This window comes from Canis aureus, chromosome 4 (genome assembly GCF_053574225.1).
Source record: "Canis aureus isolate CA01 chromosome 4, VMU_Caureus_v.1.0, whole genome shotgun sequence".
Lineage (NCBI taxonomy): Eukaryota > Metazoa > Chordata > Mammalia > Carnivora > Canidae > Canis > Canis aureus.
In genome coordinates this window covers 62,528,669-62,553,573 of record NC_135614.1, presented here as the reverse complement: position 1 = coordinate 62,553,573, position 24,905 = coordinate 62,528,669, and the positions used below count along the sequence as shown (strand labels likewise).

The 24,905-nt window shown below is 45.1% G+C and overlaps 1 protein-coding gene and 1 long non-coding RNA gene across 4 annotated transcripts in view; one reads left to right on the top strand and one right to left on the bottom strand.

Moving 5' to 3' along the window:
* The window catches only part of LOC144312860 (chondroitin sulfate proteoglycan 4-like), a 67,897-nt gene extending 47,452 nt beyond the window's left edge, over positions 1 to 20,445 (bottom strand). For both annotated transcript variants that reach the window (XM_077895988.1, XM_077895989.1), the window contains exons 1-4: positions 20,318 to 20,445; positions 8,945 to 9,108; positions 5,024 to 8,593; positions 3,117 to 3,587 (exon numbers count right to left, since the gene is read on the bottom strand). In XM_077895988.1, the coding sequence (XP_077752114.1) occupies positions 3,117 to 3,587; positions 5,024 to 8,593; positions 8,945 to 9,108; positions 20,318 to 20,396 (4,284 nt within the window). In that variant the 5' untranslated portion in view covers positions 20,397 to 20,445. The remainder of the gene's footprint in view (positions 1 to 3,116; positions 3,588 to 5,023; positions 8,594 to 8,944; positions 9,109 to 20,317) is intronic.
* Positions 5,561 to 24,447, top strand: LOC144312861 (uncharacterized). 2 transcript variants are annotated; one of them, XR_013378488.1, is made up of 7 exons: positions 5,561 to 6,044; positions 6,584 to 6,647; positions 7,496 to 7,621; positions 12,800 to 13,180; positions 18,203 to 18,390; positions 21,189 to 21,428; positions 22,356 to 24,447. It is a non-coding gene; the product is annotated as an uncharacterized LOC144312861 (long non-coding RNA). The 2 variants fall into 2 exon arrangements; XR_013378487.1 differs by having other exon boundaries at positions 6,584 to 7,621.
* The last annotated feature ends 458 nt before the right edge of the window (positions 24,448 to 24,905 follow it).

The window sequence follows — 24,905 nt, the reverse complement described above, 5'->3', positions numbered from 1 at the left end:
AAATTGTGGCCATTTGTACACAGGTGCTGAGAATTTCTTTGGAGTTCTGTGAGCAGAGGAATTTCAGACCATAGGCCTAACCACAAGTTCTGAAACATGCTGTTTTAAGCTACTTGAAAATAAATGCAGAAGATGGTATTGATAAAAAAAAATGAGGGAATTTGTGCCTAAAATGCCTTAGGAACATAGTATTTAATACAAGTTGCCTCCTCAATATCTTTCCTGGAGAAATACATAATTTCTTCAAAGGAGTGGCACTCCCCCAAATTACATGCCTTTTAATATGCATTAATATCAAGGCAAAGAGAAGATTCGGTGGGAATTTGCCTGTTCCTAGACTTCTAACAGTAGAAAAATGTCTGCTGACTTAAAATGAAAAGATGTAACAGATTTGTAGAAAATCTTGAAAGATTGAAAAGTACTCAGTCCCCTATCACCAATCATGTTCGAGGCACACTGTGTCATCCCTCTACCCACCTTCTCCCTCCTTCCTTGCTCCCCATCTCACTCAGGGTCAAAGGTGAAGTTGAAGTCCCTCCTGTGCTGGACGTCCCAAACCTCATGTACAGCTCTCCTCCCATAGCATGCAGTCCAGTCACACTAAACCCCTTGTTGCTCCCCACACAGCTGTTCACTTGCTCTTCTCTCTGCCTAAATGCTCTCCCTCCAGGTCTACGTGGCTCACCCATTCATTGCTTCCTCCAGGTGTCTGCTCAGAAGCTGCCTTCTCCATGGGACCTCCCCCAACCACTTGATTTGAAACTGAACACACACATACACATCACTGAAGGCCCCAGCGCTTCCCAGCTCCCTTTCTTGCCTTATTTTTTCTCCATGGCACTAAATATTCACTCAACATGCCATTTATTTCACTTATTTTATCTGTTGCCTCTCTCTGCCTCCTTCTTTCTCCTACCTGGGTATCAGGGCACGGATTATTACTGGGTTTGTTCACCACTGTATCTCCAGTACCTAAAGCTGGCATGCCTGGCACATAATAGATACTCAAAAATTATTTGCTGAATGAATGAATGGCAAACATGGCCAAGGGCTCCTCAAGCCACTAAACACTAAGGTCACTAGTTGTTAGGGGTTAGTGCCACTTTACATGTAAACAATGATGTCTCAAAACCTGGAGACCTTAGAGTCATATAGGAAGAGAAAGTGTGAAGGGGTCATCTGGAAGAGCAGGGACACATGACCTTAACTGTGAATAAGGCTACACAATAACATGGATCCTTGAGGGAATAAATATACTTGACATACAGATTTCAAGCAACCATTCTAAATGCACACTTCTCATAAAGCACAATCAATAATAAATTGAGCAAGACAGGACTAAAATTTAGTGCTCAGTCTCTTACCTAGCGTATCTGAGGTAAACAGTATTGAATTCAACTTGCCCCGGAGCAAGTAGTCACCTTGGATGGTTTGTCCCACCTTTCAGATGGAAGCCATGATGAAGAGATGCCTATAGGAAGTCACTAAAGGATCACCTTCCCTGAGTCCCCAGTAGAAAAGCACTGATTTCCAAGGTTGTTTCCTGCCCTCAGGATACTCTGCTTCTCCCAACAGCTCCCTAATGCCCCCTGGTTCAGTCTAACCCTCTCACATATAATTCAAGACTCTCCACAGTCTGGCCCTAGTTCTTACTATGGCTCCTGAGCCCACCTGCAAGTCTTGTGGGCTATTTCCCAGGCCCCAAACCCATTCACTTTAATGCCTTTATATCCTTGGTCATGCTGTTCCTTTGCTTGTGTTGCTTTTTTCTTTTATGTTTCTCCTCTGTTACCTCTCTGCTCTTTCTTTCCTCAAATCTTGCTTACACGTTATTCCCTCTGTGAGGTCTTCCCTATTCTCTTTAATTAGAGTCAGATGTGCCAACTCTGCACTTAGCACCACCGTGAGAATGCTCTGTGAAGCAACAGAAAGGTGAACTAATATTAAAGCTTGTGTGCCTAATCCCCCCCCACCCCCACCCCCACCCCCACCCCCGGCCCTGTTCACTTGCTCTTCTCTCTTGGCCCTTGCCCTAGGCCAAGATCTCCTGAGGGCAAGGAATATGGCTCCTTATCATGGCAACCTTGCACAGCAACTTGAACAGAAGAAGGGCTTAGCAAATCGATTCAAGTCCATTGATAAGATGAAATCCTTACAAGCAAAATAAAGCAGCCCACATAGGTTTACAGCTAACTGAACAAAGATACCCAGAGATGACAGGTGGTTGGTAATGGCTTCCAATCTGAAGAGCGCATATTCCTAGGAGCTTATAAAGGAAATGGTAGCAAGTTACTTTCAATACCTAGAAAGTAATGGAAATCATTCTTTTATTCATGATAAGAAAGCTAAGTCTCAAAATATTTCCAACCTAGCCCAAAGCAAAGAAATATGATAGCAGCCTAGAGCTGATTGGTTATCTTACACTGAACATTAGATTGGAAGTTGTATCCAGTGCTTGATTGTAGGGCCTGGGCCATTTAGCCATTGATATCACTATGTTTACAAGGAGAATGGCATCTGTTGATTGACTAATGGAATGAATAGATGAGTAAATCCACTAATGACTAAAGCGTGTCTGTGTTAAATATCAGGTGTAACATTCTGAGTGGGACAGTGAAGTGTGGAGCTCCTCTAGCAATGGGCAGCTAGGATGATGCAGAGGCTAGATATCCATGACATGAGCAAAAGTGGGAGAACCTAGAGATGTTTAACCTAAAGAAGTTACAATCCAAGGGAACTTGATAACTTTTTCTTTCAAATATTTAAAGAGCTTTTAGAAAAGGAGGTATGACTTGTTCTGTGAACCAGGACTTTGGAGAAGTGTCTAAGTGGCAGACTTCAGGTCAACAGAAAGAACTTTCTAGCAGTTGAAGTATTTTAGAACTGGAAGTACCCATTGCATGAAGTAGTGAATTCTCTATCACTGAATATATTTAAGCAATGGCTAGGTGATCTCTTTATGGAATTACCATAAAAGGGGCTTCTAGCATCTATTAAAAGGTTAAACTAGATACCCTTTCAAGTCTCATCACTCCTCAGTCCATTAATGTAAATAATAAATCGCACTTTTTTTCTCTTATCCCACATACCCAAAAGTATTAACTGAGAATTAGTACCTGTTTCCTGGTAAACTTCATTAGCTTTACTCTTGGAAAATTAGAATTTTCAACATAACCATGTTTTGGTGGTTTGAGGAGAACAAATTCACAGTCAACTCCCTCAAAATATTTGTTTGGAATTTTGAGATAGTCCTCCAGAAGTGTTTTGGAACCACCTTCTTGGACTGTGAAATTTTGTACCTCCAGAGGAATCTGCTTAGGGACAATATCCACTAAGATTTCAATTCCATTCACAGCTTGGAAACCATTCACCACATCCAGTAAAAAACGGTCCTGTTGTTGGCCAGGAACTGTCTGAACATAAAAGATATCCCCATCATCAATATCCTGTTGTGTAAAAGTCAGAGGGGACTTTGCATCTCCACCCAAGCTGCCTTCTTCTGGTAAAGATTTCCGGAGGTATCCATGCATTGGCGGAATTCTGATGGTGAACATTGCCTCTGAAGGAATATTATCTTCGTGGACAGCCTTGAGTTCATACACACAGCACACAGACACAAAAAGAAGAACATGTCAACACTTGTAAGAGTCAAGACCCTTGATGAACCAAATTGTTCTCTATTAATGTCTACAAATGGCTTAAGCTACAATCAGGGTTGATTCAGAGTTTCAGCCAGGGTCTGTTCTGGTGACCATGTCAATATTTGCATTTAGCCTGGTGACCATGTCAATATTTGCATTTAGCCGCGGTTGCAAAGAAAAGTAAGGGTCAACAACACTTGAATAGCTACTAATGCGTTAACAAGGCATTATTCACAGCAGCAAGACACCCAGGACTCAGCAAGATGAAGTGAAAGAAACAAAATGGTATAAGAAGAAAGAATAAAAGATGGTTGAAGAAGCAGAAGCTGAATCACTAAAATTGCAAGACTTTAGAGGAAAGTTTTTCCTCTTCCATTTTAACTAGCTCAGTATTTCAATAATATATTTAATTTATTGATTCAGCAAAATCCATGTCAAAACTGTCATTGTAACTGATTTATAGTCACTGACCTACACATGCCCCCTTGTGGTGAAACATAAACTCTCCAAGATCCTAAAAAAGAATTGAGAAATATTGGTAAGCCCCGCATTTCCTTAGACAAACTCACTTAGTAAACTGCTCCTGATTTGAGTTAATTTCTTCTCAGTGTTATTGGCCGCATTCAGCAAACAAGTAAACTCCTTTGTAGTCCTGAGGGTAGATTCAGCATAGCCCATATTTGTGGCCAGTTGTCATAAATCACAGTTTACATACCCTGTACAGGATTACCCTAAAATGAACACTCTCTTCTAACTGTGATCAGCAAAGGTCTGCCTGCTGGAAGTTTCTAGTAGGAGCCTCAGGAAACCAGGTAGCTTCTGGTGTAAGGTCTCCCCCCTGGCATTCCACTGGTCTGGGCCAATTTTATCCATTAATTTTAGGAAAAAAAATGATGCCATATTCAGAGCTAAGGAAATTAAATGTGTAAGACAGCATCCTCTGCTGTTTTAGGGATCCTTTTTATGATTATGATTAAGTTGCTTTAAATTTTTATACCCTGCTTTATCACAACAAATGTAACTTAGATCAAATGAAATATTGACAGTATTTCTATAAAAATGATAAAAAAGTAAAGATCTCTTAATTTGCTATAATATGTGCATCATCTCCTCATTCCCAGTTCATCCTCCACTAAACAAACATACATACTTGTGTGCTGGGGTGTACTCGGCTTTAACATAAGGCTTAGTATTACTTATATTCCATTACCAACTATAGGGAAATTAGCAGTGTCGAAATCATGAAACCTTCCAGCTTTTCTTTTCAATGGCATTTACATTTAGAAAAAAGTAATTCTCAATACCAAAGTAAAATCAACACAAAAATAGCTCTTAGATGCAGATTACTCCGGGAGGGAAAGAATACTTGGACAACTACCTACCTGGAGTCTTCCTCGACTCAGTTTTACTGGTTTTCCTTCTTCAACTACAAGGGTCTTGATGAGCAGAATTTGAGCGTGATGTTGGTGACTTTCTGAGTACACTTGTACGTAGACGCTCACTTCTACATAGATCTCTTTAATTTTCACTCTCAGGTTGAACATATCGGACTTGCCACTGCCATCATGCCTATAAATCACATGTCCTTGCTTCAGGTCATGCTGGGAAAATGTGTGGGACACTGAGTGGTTGACCAGCACTCTGCCATGCTTTGGGGGCTGCAGCATGTGGAATTCAATCTCATGGTCTGTTCTAACATCTTGGTTTGTGGTAACACTGAGGTTAGATGCTGTGAGGCTGCTGCCCTCTCCTCTTTGTACAACCAGGCCCGTGTTGTTGGCTATCTGGATGTAAGGGTCTGACACAGTGACCTCAAGAAGGGATGATGTGTAATGGACACCATCTGTCACAAACAGCACAAAGCGGGCGGAGTCGGCTCCCTTATGCCTGAAGAGCACTCGCCCTTCGCGCAGGTCATCTTGCCTGAACTGGTAGAGTTTCTGAGTGGGATCCCTGGCTCTCACCAAGTCCCCATTTGGGATGCCCCGCCGGGTGTAGAGCAACTGCCCATCATCAAAATCTGAGTCTGGGTCATGGTAACAGAGATCTGCCAGGGTCAGTAGGCGCTGGCCATTCCTCACGACATGAAAGACCTTATCTACCACACGCACTGGTTTCTCATCATTCCTTAACTCTACAGAAATGGCAACTTTGATTTCTATAGATAAATGTTCTGTGTCAAGATGCCTGACCACTCCTTCCTGGCCTGGTCCTGCAGTGGAGGCCACAAGGAGGAATTCATCACACTGAGTCTCGGAGTCATCATGGACATACATCAGCCGCTCACCCTCTAAGTCTTGATCAGTGAACTCAGTGATACTGTCATGACTTCCCAGAGGATCTGAGAAGTTAACCAGTTTCAGCTTTCCATGTTGAGGACTCCTGGTGATTTTATATTGGAAGGTCCGATTGTCCAGTGTTTGAGCAAATAATTCCGATTTTGTAATTAATTTCTCTTCTCCTTCTTTTACAAATAATCCTTTGTTAGTTACAATAATGCGTGTCTTATCTGCTTCAAAGTTTATTCTGAAAGTATAATCTTTTGATTCTATGTGCTTTGCAACAATCAAGAACCTAAAGGTATCTTGTGTGTCTTCCCTGAGCCTCTCCTGTGGCTCATAACTTATCTTAGAGTCTGAAATGTTTTGTTGGCTGAAGATGGAGTTTGTTTTTAGAATTTTATTGCCAACTAGCAATTTTCCTTTCTTAGGTGGGGTCAGTAACTTAAAATGCAGTTCTCTCTGAGTTACGTCCACACCCTCTGTCACAGCCTGCAAATGATCAGAGTTCAGTATTTGTCTGCTTATTTTATTGACCTTGAGAGGAACATTTTTCAGAAGTATAAACTTAAGCCAGTGGACGGTAATAGGAAACATCAGCTCTTCACTGATTTTTCCTTCTATGTTAACTTTAAATTTAAAGTGATCTGTAATATTTTCTAGCTGTAATCCTCGAAATGTACTATGGTACCGGACCCGACCCCGATCGATGGAACGCTGAGAAAAGGTACTAACTTGTTTCCATTCACCACTTGATCCCTGCCGCTGAATCTGGCCAAATTGGGGTGGATGAGTGATAGCATAGCGGGTCTCCATCTCGTGGGGTTCACCATTAACCTCCACCGACAAGTCACTCTGTGTAATCAGAACCGCGCCACCCTGCTGGACGACTGCACCGGTTCTAATGACCACTTCAAAGTCCCAAGGAACAGCCATGACCCGTAACACTACCGTATTGCTAACCAGCTCTCCATCGCTTGCTCGCAGAAGGATCCGGGAGTTCCGATGACCTCTGTGCACATAGAAAATGTTGCCATCTCTTAAATCCCCATGCGTAAAACTATTGATGGCTTTCCCAGGATGATTGGTGTTTTCTAAAAACCCAGCATCTAAATTGAAGTTGCCAAGAACAGAGAAACTAAGACTCAAAGGATCTGTGTCAGGGTCTGACACATGTATGATATTCGGAGTCAGTCGTTTCTTAGAATTCTCAAACAGGAGAAGCATGTTTCCTTCAGGGAGCTTCAGGTATGGGGGATCATTCACTGGAAGGACAGTAATGTTAAACACATATGGCACATGTCCTTGCAGACGTAATGCCATTTCCTTCTTGCTGTTGGAAGAGACTGAAAATGTGAAAAAATCCCTAGGTTCTTCTGAACCATCATGGACATACCAAACTTTTCCTTGCCCCAAATCTAACATAGTAAAAGCCTTCTCCATTCCCAGCGCAGGGGAAACATCGATTTGAAGGAACCCATGCAGGGGCATTTCCTCTATTTTAAATAGTATTTGAGAATGACGGATACCCAAATCTTCGGATGCCACATCCACTTTCATATGCCTTTGTTCCAGAAAGGCTCGCCCACCTTCTTGGACCTCCAAGTTATTCAGACTCAAGAAATAGCTACTCGCATGGTGAATAAAAGGCTTGCCTGCCTCAGGGACTACAGTGGAAAGGGGAACTTCTGATGGATGCAGGTATTCTGTTGTCGTAATGAAAGGGTTTTCATTATCACTACTCTGCACTTTACACCCAACAGCTATATCTTTGGACACAAGGGCACTCTTCAATGCTTTCTTTTCTGAGTTGACCTCCAAGCCTCTTAAGCACCCTTTGAAAGAGATTCCTCGAGCAGATTTCCTGGGCACGGAGGCCAGTTCCAACTTCTTAACTTCTTCTCCCTTATGGTTATCAAGACCTCCCACAAAGAGGGGGCCTTCTGAGACAAATGACTTGCTTTGCAAAGGCAGTAGTGTTCTTACCGCTTGCTCATCCACCATCAGGTCCAGATACCCTCCAGTGAATTTGAGTTGAATAACATGCCACTTGTTGTCACTAACTAAGCTAAAAGAAGAGAGCTGGGTATTACTTTTGCTCCTTCCTACGTGAGCCTTCAACAGACCATTAACTATTTCCAAAGCAACAAAATTTCCTTCTCTTCCTGACTGAAATAAAAGCAAAGCTTGTTGAGTTGCAGTCTGCAAAGCAAATTCCAACAGCCCTTCCCCTTGCACCCTCCATTCTGGGAAGGTGACATAGGATCTGGAGCTAAAGAAATTGATGGCTTCATCCTCCCCGGCAAAAAATTCATCACTGCATCCTAGTGACACCTCATAAACCTTCTTAAAACTAGGGTAAGATCTAAGGGATGCAAGGATCTCCCTCTGGTTAAATACCACATCCTCCATACACCCACGGAAATTGGGGAGCTCTTCATCTAGGTAAGCGACATCAAGTCCACCATGGCCTGCTATATAGATTCCATGTTGAAAGTGCAAATTGTGCATCCCACCAGCGATCTGGCCAGTTGTCTCATAATGTTTGTCGATAACCAGAGAGATACTGTTTTTAAAACAGTACAGTTCCACTAAGTGCCAAACCAGGTCATCCATACGAAGTCTTTGCTCAGAAAGGAGTACTTGTTTGCCTGCACCCAAATTCACCCTCACCTGAAAGAGAAAGAATCACAATTAATCAATCTCATCTCATAGCATCTTATTGCGAAAACAGGGCCACCCACAGAGAGAGAGAGAGAGAGAGAGAGAGAGAGAGACTTGGACTTGAAACCACTTTCCACATAATGTATGGACTACATCAATGAGGTTTAAAAATTTCGGAGTCAGAATATTTCAGGCATGCTGGTAAAATCGGAGGAGATCCCAACTTTTCACATGGCATGTGATTTTATTCTAATAAAATAACACTAATCAAATGGATAGCGATTTTGTTCTCTTTCTCTCATGGTTTTTCCTCTAGTAATTGAATACTTACACATTTTTAAAGATTTAAGAAAATCTTACCCGTAAGTTTCCTGATTGCAGTTCTATTATACAGTAGTCATTCTTTCCAGCTGCAAGAAAAAGTAATCCCTGTGGTTTGCTGGTTTGAAATTTTAATTGAAGAGAGAACTCAGATGAAACTTCTATGATGTTGAGCTCCACGTAGCTTTCACCATAAAAAGATGCTAGGGAAAAATTTTCAAAAGGAGTATAAATTAGTAAATTTATGACACAATGATAATCCCACTTTAGAGTGTCATCTCCCTTCAGGGATTGATCCTGCTGAGGAAAACTGCCTTGCCCAAGGCCACAAATGGTTCCTGGGGTAGCCCACAGATTCAATGTCAGGGAACAAAAGCTCAGTGTTCTCTTGCCCCAACTCAAAACAGCTTTGATGGGCCAGTTTCTCCTCAGAACTCTCAAAAAGTGGTCGAGGCTTCTGTTGAAACTGAATTGGAAGTCTACTTTTCCATGTACCCTATCCTGCTTCTTGCCCTGTCACAGGGATAATCCCAAACCACTGGTGGTGAACTGGTATAAAAGCAGAAGGGAACACATTAGCCAGCCAACAAAGATCAAGCTATGAAAAATACAGGGCAAATAGCAGCTATGAGGACTATGGAATTGAGTGTGTATTGCTAAATTTGAATGAAGCTTTGAAAAAAGATAAGGAAAAGCTAGGCGAGATTAGTTGACAATTACAAGCTAAGTATAAAAGCAAGAGGGCTTGCCTGGTAGCATATAGTCTTCCTTTCTTACAGCCGGAAGCCAGTGGAAGATAAGACTCCTACCCAGGAATTAATCATTAGACTAGTCAACTACAAATAGAGTTAAAGTCCCATCTTTGTTAGGCTTGCTCTGACAAAGCTAAGGCCCTGGTTGGGAAAGAATGGATCCTTGACATAAGGAATTAGAGACATCTAGGTTGATGCGTTCAAATACCTTGGGTCCCTAGATCCCTCTGAACCCTCTTAGCCTACAGAAGTGGCCTATTCCCCTACAAAGGCTGGCATGCCCCTTGCTTAAGAGGTGGCAGAGGATTCTCCCCACAAGCAGCATTTGACCTCTGAAGATACATCCCCATCTCTTCACCTGGCCTCCTGGCCGCTAGACCAAAACCAAAACTAAGTCACAACCTGTGTGGGGACATGTGGGGCTTGATACGGGTGGTAAAGGACTAGAGCCTACTGTAGCCACAGGACCTCTCCATGTGTATTCTACTACCTGTAGCTGCCAGAGTACACATATGACTCAGGATAGCTGATCAAGGGGCAAAGCATGACGTTGGATAAGAAAGAGTCTATAGGTTTGGGATCACTCTCCAAGGATATAGGATATAACACTCTGGCAAAGACTACCAGAAATGGTGTGAACTCTCTGCTAAAGTGGCTCCTGGATGCACAGAAATTGCAACAACCCACTGTGAGACAGACACAACAGATTACCATGACAGATGGATGAAAAAGATGAAAGTGGTACTTCAGGATTGAACATAAATAGGACCAGAAGGCACAAGCAAGTGCGCAAGATGGTAGCCCTGAGTCCCATGTCATTACCATTTTTATGCCAGCACCTTTCCTCAGCTCATGCATATGGCTGCATGGGCGAATCCTGTGGTACCAGCTGATGGAGAAACAAAACACCTGAGCATGGCTCATAGATGAGTCAGCTTCATCATATGGCTTCATGATGAAAATAGACTCCAGCTGCACCATAGCTCCTCTTAGTGGTGGTCATGGAAAACACTAGTAAGAAAAAGTCCTCCCAGCAGATAGAACTTTGGGTAGAACACCTAACCATCCACTTTGCGCACAGAGAGAAGTGGACTGAGGTTCAAATAAATGAAGGCTGATAGAGAGCAGAAAATGGCCTGGCCAGATGGTCAAGAACCTAGGAGGCAAAAGATTGAAAGAGTAGGAATATGGAGGTCTGGGATTGACACAGGAAGTGGGAAGATCTTTATACTGCATGTTAATGCCCACCAGAAAACATCTACCACAGAATATGCGTCAAACAACCAGGCAGACAGAGTGACTTGGTCTGTTTACATCAGCCAGCCTCTGTCATCTATGCCCCATATGTTGGTACAAAGAGGTAGCATGATGGCAGTGTTGAAACTATGTAGGCAACCAATAGTCTGGGCTCCCTCTTGCCAAGGCTTTCCTAGCTACTGCTACTGCTGAATGCCCAACATGCCTCCAACAGAGTCCAATACCAATTCCCAAGATGTTACTATCCCTTGAAGAGAGGCCAACTGTCCACTTCATGTTGAGCTGACTTCAGTGAAACCCTTCCTCAGAATGGCCAGTGTTCATTTCAAAAAATAAAATAAACACATATTCTGGGTATATATTTGACTTTGTTGCCTCAGATAGCACCCCTATATGAAGAGCTCATGGAGTGTTTAATCCACTAATAAAGGAGGCCAAATAACATCACACCAACCAAAGACATGCCCTTTACTCCAAGGAAGGTGCAGTAATGGACCTAAGATCATAGGATCCAATGTCCTAACATATATTACATCTATTATATATGATAGGACCTGACAGAGTGTTGGGACAACCTTACGGAGGTACCATTGAATCACTAGCTCAGAAGCAATACTTTTCTGGAGTGAGGTTCTATCCTCCAAGACTTCAAAAGAAAGATTTTTACTTCTAAAGGTCTTTAAATTATAGATCTTTAAACACCTCCTGCTGGGTCTCCAGGAGATATAATATCTGCGTCTGAGAGCAAATGTTGATCCTAAGAACAGTCCTCAATAAGGCTCCAGCATGATTATCTCCATCTTAGATTCTGCTTCCTGAATCCTTCCTGAATTCGTACAACACTCTGAATATTCTTTTATTCCAGCATTCACCATGTTGTACTGAACTTACTTGCTTATTCATCTATCTCCTGGACTATTCCATGAGTTTCCTATGATAAGGAACCATCCCTCTCTCTTTTTTTAATCTTTCCCTCTCCAATACCTAGCACAGTACCTGGCCACAGGTGCCTAATAGGTTCTGTTGGTAGCCCACTGAGATCCCTTTTAACAAGCTGGTATACCCATCCTTCAGCTGTTTCACTGTGTTATCCAGGAATTTCAGTGAAGTTACACCCCCTGCCCTAGAGGGGAACCTATAACCAATGACTGATTGAGACAGACATTTAAAATGTGTAGAGCTCTGTGTTGCCATTCATATTCTAGAGTTTTCTCTGGGATCAGACTGAGAATAGATCAGCTAAAACTAGATCTTTGCTTGGTATCTTCTCCTCCCCTATCATGCTTCTCTCCTTCCTTCCAGCTCTCTCCTGGTCACCTCACTCAGCAATTTATTTGCACAAGAATCCTTGCCTATGCCACTCTCCTTAGGGAACCCAATCTAAGATGAGTAGCAAGCAAGCATTTTTTGAACCAAACTATATGAACCTAGGAGGCCCTCACTTTATAGTTGAGTAAACTCAGGCCTAGAGAGGCTTAGGGACTCATGTACCATCAACAGTTAGTTCAAAACAGAGCTAAGACAAAAACCAAGCATTCCCCACCTCCGATCCTGTGTTTTCACCAAGACAAGAAGCTGATACAGAGATGAATATGATCTCTACAAACTTTCTCACGTAGGTATAAGCATGCTTCTCTACTTAAAAACTACCATTAATAATTCGGTAAAACGAGAATGTAGCCATAAGGTCAGAAGGATGAAACAAGTCTTTACAAATCCTATGTAGTGTATGTATTCCCCTGGCCTTCCGGTTACTGAATACCCCCCACTCTGATTTTTGACAGACGTAGAGGCTGTATTGTTAAGCTCTCAAAACCAGGAAATGTTTTCTAAATCATTAAATCTACTGCTGAGAATGACTAAGTAATATTATATTTTCCCACAGTTCACCTCCCTGGCACTAAATCAATTCCAGGATCAGCTGGTGGCTAGAAATTTCCATTGCCTCAGGGAACAAACAAGGAAGCAGGTTCCGGTGTGACAGCCTACAACCAGTTATGTCCTCACACATCTCCAAACTGACCTCAACTTTTATGGCTCCTAGTGAAGCACCTCAAAATAACAGTAAGAAGCAAATCGAAGCACAAGAAAAACTGGGTCCTAGAAAAAGAAAGGTGATCTCCACCTGCAGCAAAGGAAAAGGTGTGATTTCAGTATTACATGGGTAGGGCAAGCCAAGGTGAACAGAAATCAGAGCAACGTCCTGGTTTTATGTGCTCATGTAAAAAGGTGAAATGATTGAATGGAAGCCAAGTTTGGCAATAAGGTAGGTAAAAGACTTTTCAGGGAAAGTAAGCATTTCTATTCCTCTATAATTTCTCCCACGGGGGTGATTGATTAGTGGACTCATTTTATCTACCTTAGAAATGGTTCCCATTTCTTTTTCCAAACTACATCTTCTTGGATTTTATTTTGTTTGATTTTGGTTTTCCTTGTTTGGGGGTATTTTGGTTTATGACTTACTGAGCACCTACTATGCGCCAGGTACTATCAGGAGTTGGAGGTAAGAAATTACTGAGACTAAGGGGCCTTCCAGTCTATCAGAAGAGAAAGCTGCTCAAATATATATACTCTTCAAAAATATATATATACTCTTCAAAAAGAAGAGTATATCTGATCCAGGCACTGTTAGAAAGTTGTTACAACACTAGCTTGTTTGGGGCCCTGCCAGGGTATGAAAGAAGGAGCACTGTGCCTATCAAGTGTCTCTCTCTAGCAGATTTCAGTGGCCCACCCTACATGTACTTATGCTGTCCACAAATATACCAAATATACCACAGATATAGGGATTCAAAGGTGAACGACATAGACAGCCAATCAAGCACTTACAGTGGCTTAGTACCTGGGAAACAGCACTACAGAGGGACTCAGCCAGGTCAAGGGGGATGGCCTGAGGGGCTTCCAGAAAGACCTAGTGAGGAACAGGAAAGAGCAAGAGGAGAAAAACGAGGGGAGATAGGAGGCAAGGAAACCAAAGGTCCAGTCTGGCCAAGCACAGTGTGAGGGGGGAGCAGCCAGGGTGGCAGCTGCAGAGGTATAAGGGGGCAGGGGACAAATGGTCAGAGGGCTGAAAGGCCTTCCCTGAACTTTCAGTTTAAACTTTCAAGGCCCTTATTGTCAGCTCCAGTTACCTTCCTTCTTTGTTTCCTGGATTATTATCCAGCTCCACTCCCATTCCATCCCAAAGAGAATGTGAGGTTTTGAGGGCAGGAGGCTTTACTAGTCTTGGCCTCTGCTCAATCCTTGGCACCTACAAGAGTGTCTGGCACATAGGAGGCACCCAATGAGGGAGGCAGTCAGGGGAAGAAGTAGGTGGGTGGGTTCAACAGATTTTAAAAGCTGGACTGTCTAGGAGGGAGAAGGGGAGGACACGGGGGCAATCTAGATGAATTTCCAGGTTTCTGGCTAGGTATCCACTTATGGAGAGAGGGTTCCTAGGAGGGAAGCTTGGTTTTGTTTTGCTTTGTTCTGTTGGCACATATTGACGAGATTTTCAATGAACGTTTAGGGAGAAAATGGCTGACTGGCCAACTGGATCCTCATGGTCAGGGACCCACTGACAGGGGCAGGGGAGTCTTACAAACCACTTCAAAAAGGTTGCACCTCCTTCTTCACACAATGGGGAAGATACGGTTTTTAGTTGGGAGAAGACACATCAGTTCTGGATTTTAGAAAGATTGGCCTGGTGACTGTGTGAGGGCAAAGCAAGAGTGAGATAGAAAGTAAATAGGAAAGTATTCCCAAGAAAGAGATTTTGGAAGTGTTTGCTTTCCTGGGAAACTATAGCTGCCTTTTCATAATATAACATTGTCGGCAAGTTTTTTTTAAAGATTTTATTCATTTATTCATAAGAGACAGAGAGAGAGAGAGAGAGAGAGAGGCAGAGAGAGAAGCAGGCTCCATGCAGGGAGCCTGACATGGGACTCGATCCTGGGTCTCCAGAATCAGCCCCTGGGCCGAAGGCGGTGCTACCGCTGAGCCACCCGGGCTGCCCCATTATCAACAATTTTACACTGTGCCTTTTATGCATTGCATTTCTTTGAAATGTATTCTACAGATGATATATCATAAGCGTAGAAGCTTATTTTAAAAGTTAAAATATAAAACCACAAAAACGAACTTCTCTGCTACCGCACTGGCATCACATAAAGGTCTAAGACGAGGTGCTAGGAGGAGGGCCAGCATTATAAAGCAGCTCTCCCTCATGCTGACCATGTGAGGGGAGTCACAGCACTTGGAAAGGAAAGCCACATTTTTACTTCACAAATCTGCTCTGAGGAATACCTATAGTATTTAACTGTGGCACTGACGTTGCATGCTTTATCAAACCAAACCAAATCAAATATTTATTCAAGAGATAGCTAACCATCCAGAACACTCTGAGAAAGAAAACTTCCAGGTATGGAGTAATTCAGCACAAACACCTAACCTGCCCGAGAGGCCCAACCTCCTTTGTCCATTAGAAGCAAACCCCAAGGAGGGAAACTCTAAGAGTCTCTCCCACAAAACTCAGGTCCACTAACATAGAAGTTGGGACAGAAAGTCAACGAGTGAGGAGGTGTCTGCTCCATGGCTGCAGGGATGGGCTGTTGTTTAGTGGGCTGGGGGACCACAGGGGCCTCTGGCAACACATCTCTGTTAAACATGTTGCTGGCACTGTAGGAGGGCGGGAAAGGACTGGTAGTGGGCCCAGGGCCACATGAAGATGCCCGTCTTGGGTTTCTAGGTGGGGCCCAAGTGATCTGTGGCCCTGCAACTCTTCTACTCTTCTTGTAGAACAGGACCCAACACCTTCTCACTTTTCATTCATTCATCCTCCAAACATGCCATGCCAAATGCTCAGGTGGCAAAGGGCAAAGCAGCACTTACCAAGCTTCTCCTGGTGGGGCATTCTCTACCTCTACCTCATGCCTGCTGCATGGGGTCAAGTAGACTGTGTCCCGCATCACTCCAGGGGGAGCTATTCCTGTGGACTCTGTAGCTTCCCATAGCACCCCTGGAATGAAGCGGGGAATCAGCCCTAGTCCCTAGCTGGGTACTGACTGAGCTGAAAACTCCCTCTTCATGACATAGTACCTATGTCCTATCTTGGACACATGTGGCCCTTGTGCAAATCTATGTTTACTCTCCCACTCTTAACCCCTATTGCTGCTGCACCAAATTACTGCAAATGTAATGGCTTCATATGACACAGATTTACTGCTTTACAATTCTGGAGGCTAGTAGCCCAAAAATAGGTCTTGCTGAGCTAAAATCAAGGTGTCAGCAGGGCTGTGTTTTTTTCCTGGCAGCTGGAGGGGAGAATCGGTTTCCTGGCCTTTTGTAACTTGTAAGAGACTGCCACATTTCTTGGCTTGTGGCCCCCGCCAGCAATCATGTCACTCCAACCTCTGCTTCCAGCAGATTTTCTCCCTTTTTTAACACTTTGTGTTTGCTTAGGGCCCACACGGATGATCCCATGTAATCCCTCATCTCAAAATCCTTAATTGGATCACAGCTGCAAAGTCCCTTTTGCCATGTAAAGCAACATAATCTCTATTCTGGGAATCACGATGTGAACTTCCCCGGGGAGCTGTCTTTCTGTCTTCTCTGGTCCCCAACTGTGTCCTGTCCTTCAGGTGCTCGGATTGATTGAGCACCTGTCATTTGTAGGTATTGTACTAAGTGCTGGGAAGATGGAGCCGAATAAAGCCATAGCACTGGGAAAGTCCCCAGAAGCAGAGGTTATGAGTTTGGTTGAGTTTGTAAGGCAGGTGCAGCTCTATTTCTAATTTAATAAAAATATTAAATTAAGATATTTTAAAGAAAGGAGAATTTAATCAAACACCTGAACTTCTGGGCTTCCCCACATGAATCAGCTGATCGGGCCATCCTGGGACCTATTGATCCCCACAGCACAGCAGCCATGAGTGGGGCTGGATGTCCCAGCTCTGGAGTCCACCACTCAGTGGCAGCTCCTGCCATACCAGGTGTTGCTTGGCTCACCATGACACACTGGCCATGGTGAGCATTTGGGTTTGGGCATCTCAGTTTCAGGTAGAAATGGCAAAGTGGAAAAAAAACAACAACAAAAAAAAACAAATGGCAAAGAGAGGTGCCAAGACATTCACTGTGGAGTCAGGAGAAAATATTACGAATTCACAGGTTACCTTCATCTAAAAAAATAAGAATTCTTTATTCTTCTCTAATTTACAGATTGATGGGCATCCTGCCTCAGTTGCCCATGTGAGCCCAGCCATGTGTCTCACCTGCTAGGTACACAAGTCTCCCTGAGGGAGCAGTGGGAATTCTACAACCCAGAAGGTTGTAGAACTCTCTTTTCCATTCAGTGACACACCACACATGGATCTGCCTGGCCAACGGGGTTTACACTTGTGTTATCTCACCTTAACTAAACAAATCCTCTCTTACAGGATCCATTGCTTTTTCAAATTCCTGCAAATCAATCATAGCTTAAAAATACATGAAATAATACGAGGACCAGTAAATGCAAAAGGAACTGGAAGTGCTGGCACTTCTCTTCCTGTTCAGGCTTTTCATCAGCGCTGGTACAAGGTCAAAGCAATAATATTCTAATGGGATCTGATAAGAAGGGAGCCAAAAATGAGACATTGAACTATGGACAACATGGGTCTAGTGCTAAGTACATGTTGTACCCTGAGAAAGTGGTTAGTGATAGTAGTATTGATATTTGATTTGCAAATAGCAATGTGCGGAGGGTGTATGCTAAGGATATTCTTACTGAGACAGGATCTGTTTACCAGGCAAAGTGGCTCCCTGTTTGGTGAGACTCTCCAAGCTGAGGACACATCAGCCGATGTTCCTCAAAGACCGAGAACAGAGTTCACCTATGTTTGACAATTAGATTTATTCAAAGCAACAGCCTGAATCATCCAAGGAAGTAAGAAAGAAAAGTAAAATCAGATCACACATTTAGCTAGTCAAGAAGATATTCTTCAAAGCGTCCTAAAGTAGCTTTTGATAAGACCTCAGCATCCAATATTTGTGTTGCAATTAAAGCCATGGGTGGGACACCTAGGTGGCTCAGCGGTTGGGAGCCTGCCTTTGGCTCAGGTCGTGATCCCAGGATCCGGGATTGAGTCCCGCATTGGGCTCCCTGAGGGAAGCCTGCTTTCTCCCTCTGCCTTTGTCTTTGCCTCTCTCTCTCTCTCTCTCTGTGTGTGTCTGTCATGAATAAATGAATAAATCTTAAAAAAAAAAAAAGCCATGGGTGAGGAACAGTATATATGTTAAAAGTACTGTAGTTTTTCCTTATCTATGATTTCAGTTACCTATGGTCAATCATTGTCCAGAAACAGATGATCCTCCTTCTGACCTATCTTCAGAAGAGTAATAGCAGCCCAAAGCTACGTCACAATGCCTATGCCATTCGCCTGGTTCATCTCATCACATAGACCCTTTCCCATCTCACAGCACAATGAAAAGGATGAATGCAGTATGAGGTATCTTGAGAGGGTGAGACCACATTCATATAACTTTTAATATAGTATATATATTTTTTTAATGTTTATTTATTTGTGATAGTCACACAGAGAGAGAGAGAATGAGGCAGAGACACAGGCAGAGGGAGAAGCAGGCTCCATGCACCGGGAGCCCGACGTGGGATTCGATCCTGGGTCTCCAGGATCGCGCCCTGGGCCAAAGGCAGGCGCCAAACCGCTGCGCCACCCAGGGATCCCAATATAGTATATTTTTATAATTGTCCTATTTTATTAGTTATTGTTGTTGATCTCTTATTATGCCTAATTTACAAAATAGACTTTATTATAGTACGTAGTATAGGAAAAAACATAGTACATATAGGGTTTGGTACTATCTGTGATTTCAGGCATCCACTGGGGGTCTTGGAGCGTATCTCTTATGGATAAGGGGGAACTGCTCTCTATGCCATGGAATTCTTTATCCAAGAAACCTTCCCTATCCACATCCTGGGCCCCTCAATGAGAAGTATCTAATCCATTGGCTTCTTAGCCTCATACCCAAGGTAATTGCACAGATGACGAGAAGAGAGGCTAATGAGTAGAAAAGGAGGGAAATGAGCACTACTGCGTAGTTGTCTGGCTGTAAGGAAGTCTTACACAGTATTGTATTCAAGCCTCTCTGCAGAAGTTATTATTTCAATTCTACAGATGCAAATTTAAGACTAGATAGGGAAAGTCACTTCCCAAAGCCACTCTGAGAACATATGACGGCACCCAGGTCGAAGCCCTAGTCCTTCTGACTCCAAGGTTATGGACTTGCCATCACCCTATACTGAGCACTACTAGATCGCTGGTCCATCATGGATCACCACCCAATCAGTACCATTCACTGTGCTCCCAGATCTCCCTGTTCTGCAACTGGAATCTTCTCTCTCAAAGCCACATCAAAGCCCCAGACCTGCAGTTCCCGGCCTAATCGACCCTTCTGGCCAGGAAGGAATCAGGAGAAAGAGCTAGGAAGGGCCCACATACAGCAGGGTGGCAGCAGAGCTGGGGGAACTGCAGTAAGACCCTGAGCAGCTGGGCTAAGAGTAAAGTGTCCATACTACAGATGCCATTGTGGCTGCAACATTACTCAGGCTCCTGGTGAATCAGGCGCTGTAGGCCGCAATGGCACTGTCTACTCTATGCCTAAAATGAAGTAAATAAGTGTTCAGAATTTAATCCGAATCCTACAAAGAGATATAAGGCCGTTGATTAAGAATGTTTTATCTTAAAAAAAAAAAAAGCATCAAAGGAAGTCTTTAATTGAACTAAATTAAATTTCAAGGAGCCACATTGGACGAGAAGGCCCACGTGCAGGACTCTAAAGAGTCGTACACAATTAAGTATGCTTTTATTAGTAATCCTCGACTTTTGGAAAGCGCCATGGAAATGCAAAGCATTCCCAGTAAATCAGAAAATGTGGGTGGGCTTGTGGAGGTACTTAGAGGACACAGGCCAGGCCTGGGACCCGAGAAGTCCCGGGACGAGTTTAAGGCCCCGAAGGCCGGCGGGTCGGGCCCAGGGGAGGCGCAGGGCTGCACAGGCTCGGCGGGGAGGCCGGCAGCTCGCGTTCCTCCGCTCGCCGGAGCGCGACCAAGAGCCCAACTCTGAAACCCCGATGGGCGGCAAGGCCCGCGCGGCCTTCGGGAGCAGTCCCCACCCCGGGGCGCCCCGGGGCTCCCCCGGGCTCCCGGACCTGGCGGGCCGCGCCGCGCGGGGGGGGGCCGGGAGCTGGAAGCTGCCCGAGGCGGCGCCGACCGCCCCGCGCAGGGCAGAGCCGTCTCCTCCCGCCGCCCAGCCCAGGAACGCCCGGCCTGGGGTCCCTCCCCGAGCCCCCGGGTCCCGGCTCGCCCACCCTCCGCTAGCGGGCGCCGCGCGGCGGGGAGGGGCCCGGGACGGGGAAGGCAGGCGCGTACCTCCGAGCGCCCCGCGCGCCCCGCAGAGCCCCAGGCAGGCGGCGAGCAGGACGAGGCGGCGGGCCCCGAGCCGCCCCATCCCGCCGCGGGGGCCCGGCGCCCGCGCTCACTCCCCGGCGGCCGCCCAGCCACCTGCGCCGGCCCGCCTCCGCCCCGACCCCGAGGCCCCGCCCACCGCCCCGAGGCCCCGCCCACAGCCCGACCCCCGAGGCCCCGCCCACAGCCCCGAGGCCCCGCCCACCGCCCCGAGGCCCCGCCCACAGCCCCGACCCCCGAGGCCCCGCCCACGGCCCCGACGCCTGCGCGGGGGCTGGGCCGGGAGAGCCGTCTGAGCCCGCGGCCACGCCCACTGCCCTCCCACAGCCCCGAGGCCACGCCCACAGCCCGAGGCCACGCCCACAGCCCGAGGTCCGCGCGGGGGCTGGGCCGGGGCGGGGAGAGCCGTCTGCGCCCCGCGGCCGCCAGCGCCTCCAGCGCCCGCCGGGGCCGGGCTTCCTCCGGGGCCGCCTACCAAACCGGGCGGGAGCGGGGCGCGGGGCCCGGCGCCCAGGCGGGGGGTGGGTGGTCCCCGCCCAGCCGGTAGGGTGAGATGTGCTGCCGGAGACGGTGACCCAGGAAGGCCGGGGAAGGGTTCCTGGAGGGGGTGGGACCCTAACTGGGCCTTGAGGCAGCCGGTTCCCCGGCCCCGACTGAGCTCCATCCAGGAGGGCGGGGGGCGGGGGGGGAGGTTGTTGGGTTTATTGCTGTATCTTCAATGTACACCTGGCGCGTTGGCACCAGCAAATGCGGGATGGATGAATGACCAAGAGTGGGAGGTGATAAGATGGCACCATCATTCCTTATCAAATGTGAACCTCATTTGTATTTAAAGGACGATCCCTCAAGTTTCTTCATTGAATTTTTTGGAGGCTCTATCAGAGGAATGAATCGAGGCCCAGGAGTCGTGTGCAGATTCGCACCTTCTGATTTGGGGCGCACGCATGCTCCTAGACAGGAAAAGCCTCCTCATACCAGAATGAGGTTTCTGGTAACATGGACTTGAGCAGGATCCGGCAACAACAGGGTTTGATCAATAAGAGCCAAGGGCCTTCTAGATCGACTTCCCTGCCGGGTGAGTTTCCCTGGCTGTGTTCTCTGCAACACTGGTGTTCGACAAAATAAAATGCCAAGGAATGTGCTACCTGGGCAATCAATGCTAGTGATACTTTGTTCCTAATAAAATTAAGGATGACTTCATATCCCCTTCCTTTCCCTTTTTTAGTTCTGTAATAGTTTTTTTTTTTTAAGCGTAGAATCCAACTTTTGGATGTCAGCAATCTGTAATTTGTTTAATCTTGAGCAGACACATTTCACCTGCTCAACAGTCCCCCCCTCCATTCTCCTAGCAGCTTTATCCTACTTCTCTAGGGGAACTGCACCCTACTTTTTGCCCCTCTCCTGCCCTGCCCCCCCCCGCCCCCCACCTGGCTGGCACTATCCTGCCAAAGAGCTGGAGATGAAGTTGATCATATAAGTCGGCCTGGGGCTGAAAGGCCAGTTCAGCTCAGACTGGTCCAGGCATGCAGAATTTCTCCTGGCTGGCTCAGGTATTCACAGACATTTAAAATATGGGTGGTGCAGAGCAAGATTCCCCAGAGAGGCCCTGGTGTGCACCAAGGAGGCTCTACTCAAATGTCACCTCTGCTTAAGAGCCCAGGCTTGGTACTTTAAGAGATCTGAGTGAAGATCTCAGCTTGGGTACTAGTTAGTGGTTGTGTGGTTTACCTAACTCGTGAGGATTGATTGTTGAGCGTGGTGACTGGTTCATTCCACCTTGGGGTCCAGGCAGGTCCATTGGGCTTCTCTGGCTAATTTCTGAGCATCCCTGGAGAGATACACAGTCCTGAAAATGAGTCATTTTTATCTTTCCTTCAGGATGGAGGACTGTCTTATTTTCCTTCCATGAGCTTAGCCATATATACTGATAAGACTGTTCATGCTATCCATGTAACAATTCTGATACCGATGTCAACGTGTGTTTTTTTTTCCCCACCACCAGGCATACTCTGACACCAGCTGGGTTCAGCTGGACTCAATTCTGGCACTAGCTACATGAGATTCCACAGGTTAAAGGCTCAGTCACACAAGACTGCCATCCACTAAAGATGCCAATCACAGGTCCAGATTACTACGTGACCTTCTGACTGACTGGTTATAAATCAGAGACTCCCATGACCCCCTGCTCGGGATCAATTAATTTGCTAGAGTGGCTCACAGGACTCAGGAAATGGGTTTACTCACTAAATTCTGGTTTATTATGTTGGGAAGCAAGAATCCCTGCTCCCTCAAAGGCCCTTCTAACTGGACTAAGAATCAAATTGACATGAGACAGATTAACAGGAGAGATTCAAAGTAATAGGCTTACATATGGGGAGTCCACATAGAGACGGAAATTCCAAAGACAGGCAAAATGAAGTGTATGTCATTCTGAACTAAGGAGAAAGGGTTAGGGGGTCTGGGATTTCGGAGGAAAGGAATGCATTTCATGATTCCTGATAAGAAAAGCAGATATTTGGTAATTACATGTTTGCCCTACTGTACAGATGGGTGACTCAGATAAAATTTACCTCTGTTTGTAACTCTTAGTCTGGGGAAAAAAAAAAAAAGCCCAATTTAGGTTCTTCTATGCGGTTAAGGGAGAAGCAGAAGTATCTCTTGAACCTGCAGGATCTCGAATGCCTTCAGCTCAAAATAATCTACACGTCAAAATGGCACATGAGGTGGAGGGTGGGTTGGGGAGGGTTGGGGAGGAGGGCCTATCCTGAACCTGTTCAATTACAAAAGATGTTAAAGGATATGAAGGAACTGTTTCAATTAGTGCACATGAAAGAGGACTCCAACTACCTCCATTTTGACCTCAAACTTTCTAATTGATTTGAGTCTCCTTCCAAAGACCCTGTGGGCAAAGTATTCCCTGATGGCAACTGACACTACCCCCTCAAACAGTGAGGACTGCCCTGAGCCAGCAAGACTCCTTATGATGGACTCCAAAACAATGATTAACCAGACTTTTACTGCCCACCTGTGCAAACCCACCTGATCTTTGTCCCACATTTTTCCTTAAATACACTGGAAAGTATTTTCAGCCCTTGGAGATTGTCTTTGGAACACTAATCCACTGTCTTCTCTCGGAATTGGCCTCACTGAAATAAATTCCTTTCTGCTTTCACCACCACTCATTTCTCTGCCTTCAGATTTTGTCAGTGGTGAGTGGCTGAACCTGGTCTTTCTGGGACCCCTGGGGCCACGGACTCTTGTACTCCGGTACCCCAGCTACACAGAGAGAACTTGGAAGAATCAACTTGTAGGAATCAACTTGAACTTGCAACTTGTTATAGAAATGAAGATGCAGGTGAAGAGATATATAAGGCAAGGTCACAAAGTAGTTTCTGTCCTGGTGGAGTTTGGGGCCCTGCCCAGTGGCACATGGAAACGTTCCAGTTCACCAACCTGGAAACTCTCCAAATCCTTCCTTTTGGTTTTCGGTGGAGGCTTCATTACATAAGCATGATTGCTGAAATCATTGGCCATTAGTGATTGAACTCAATTTCTGGCCTCCCCTCCCCTCCTTGGAGGTCTGGGGCTGAGACTGAAAGGTCCTACCATCTAATCACATGATCAGTTCCCCTGGCAACCAGCCACTAGCTTTAGGGTTATCTGGGGCTTTCCAAAAGTCACCTTATTAACATAACAAAAGGGATACATTTTATAATTCTCATCACCTAGGAACTTTCAAGGCTTTTAGGACAAGTAAAAAATTAAGACAATATATTTATTTCTTACTATAAATCACAAATCACAACATGTTATTAATTTCTGGCATTATCCCACTGCCCATAGCAGTTCTGATTTTTTTGAGGTTGAAGAACCCTGGACCCGGTGGGTGGGAATTCTAGCTCTGATTCTAGCAGGGTGACAATCACAAACCTTATTAACAATTTCAGTGTCCTCCCCTATAAAATGGAAGGATTGGATTAAATGTAAACTCCAGGCCCAAAATTTTATGATTCTCATTTGTCATCATTGGCATCAGGACAGCCCTGCCATTTAAATAGAGCTCTTTTACTTAGCTCACAGAGAAACTTGAAATATTTGAATTTCTTTACTCAAACCAAAGGCAATGATTGTTAATAAACTTGAAGCTTTTAATTTAGAAAAATCATTTCAAGTGTCAGAAAGAGACTAGGAGTAATCTTCTGCAGAGTGCCACTTCTTCCTCTTCTTTAAATTAGCTGTAATCTATCACTTAAATGCTTCAAACATTGAAAGTGGTCTCCAGCCAATTTCAATAGCAGTTAAGACAGCTCTAAAATAATGAGAAATTAAGATGTTCAGTTGTCAGGGAAAGCCCAATTACAGATATGGTGATGCAAAGGATGTTTCTTTATAGTGTCTGGTCAGGAAATCCATCTGCATAAGGGTCACACTCAAATCTTAGTCATTTTGGCTGGCACTCACCTATTACTCCTCAGCAATGAGAATTATTCTATTTGGGTTTTATCCTGGACACTGTCCACTAGGAAAAAAAAGGTATAAAGAATAGAGAATG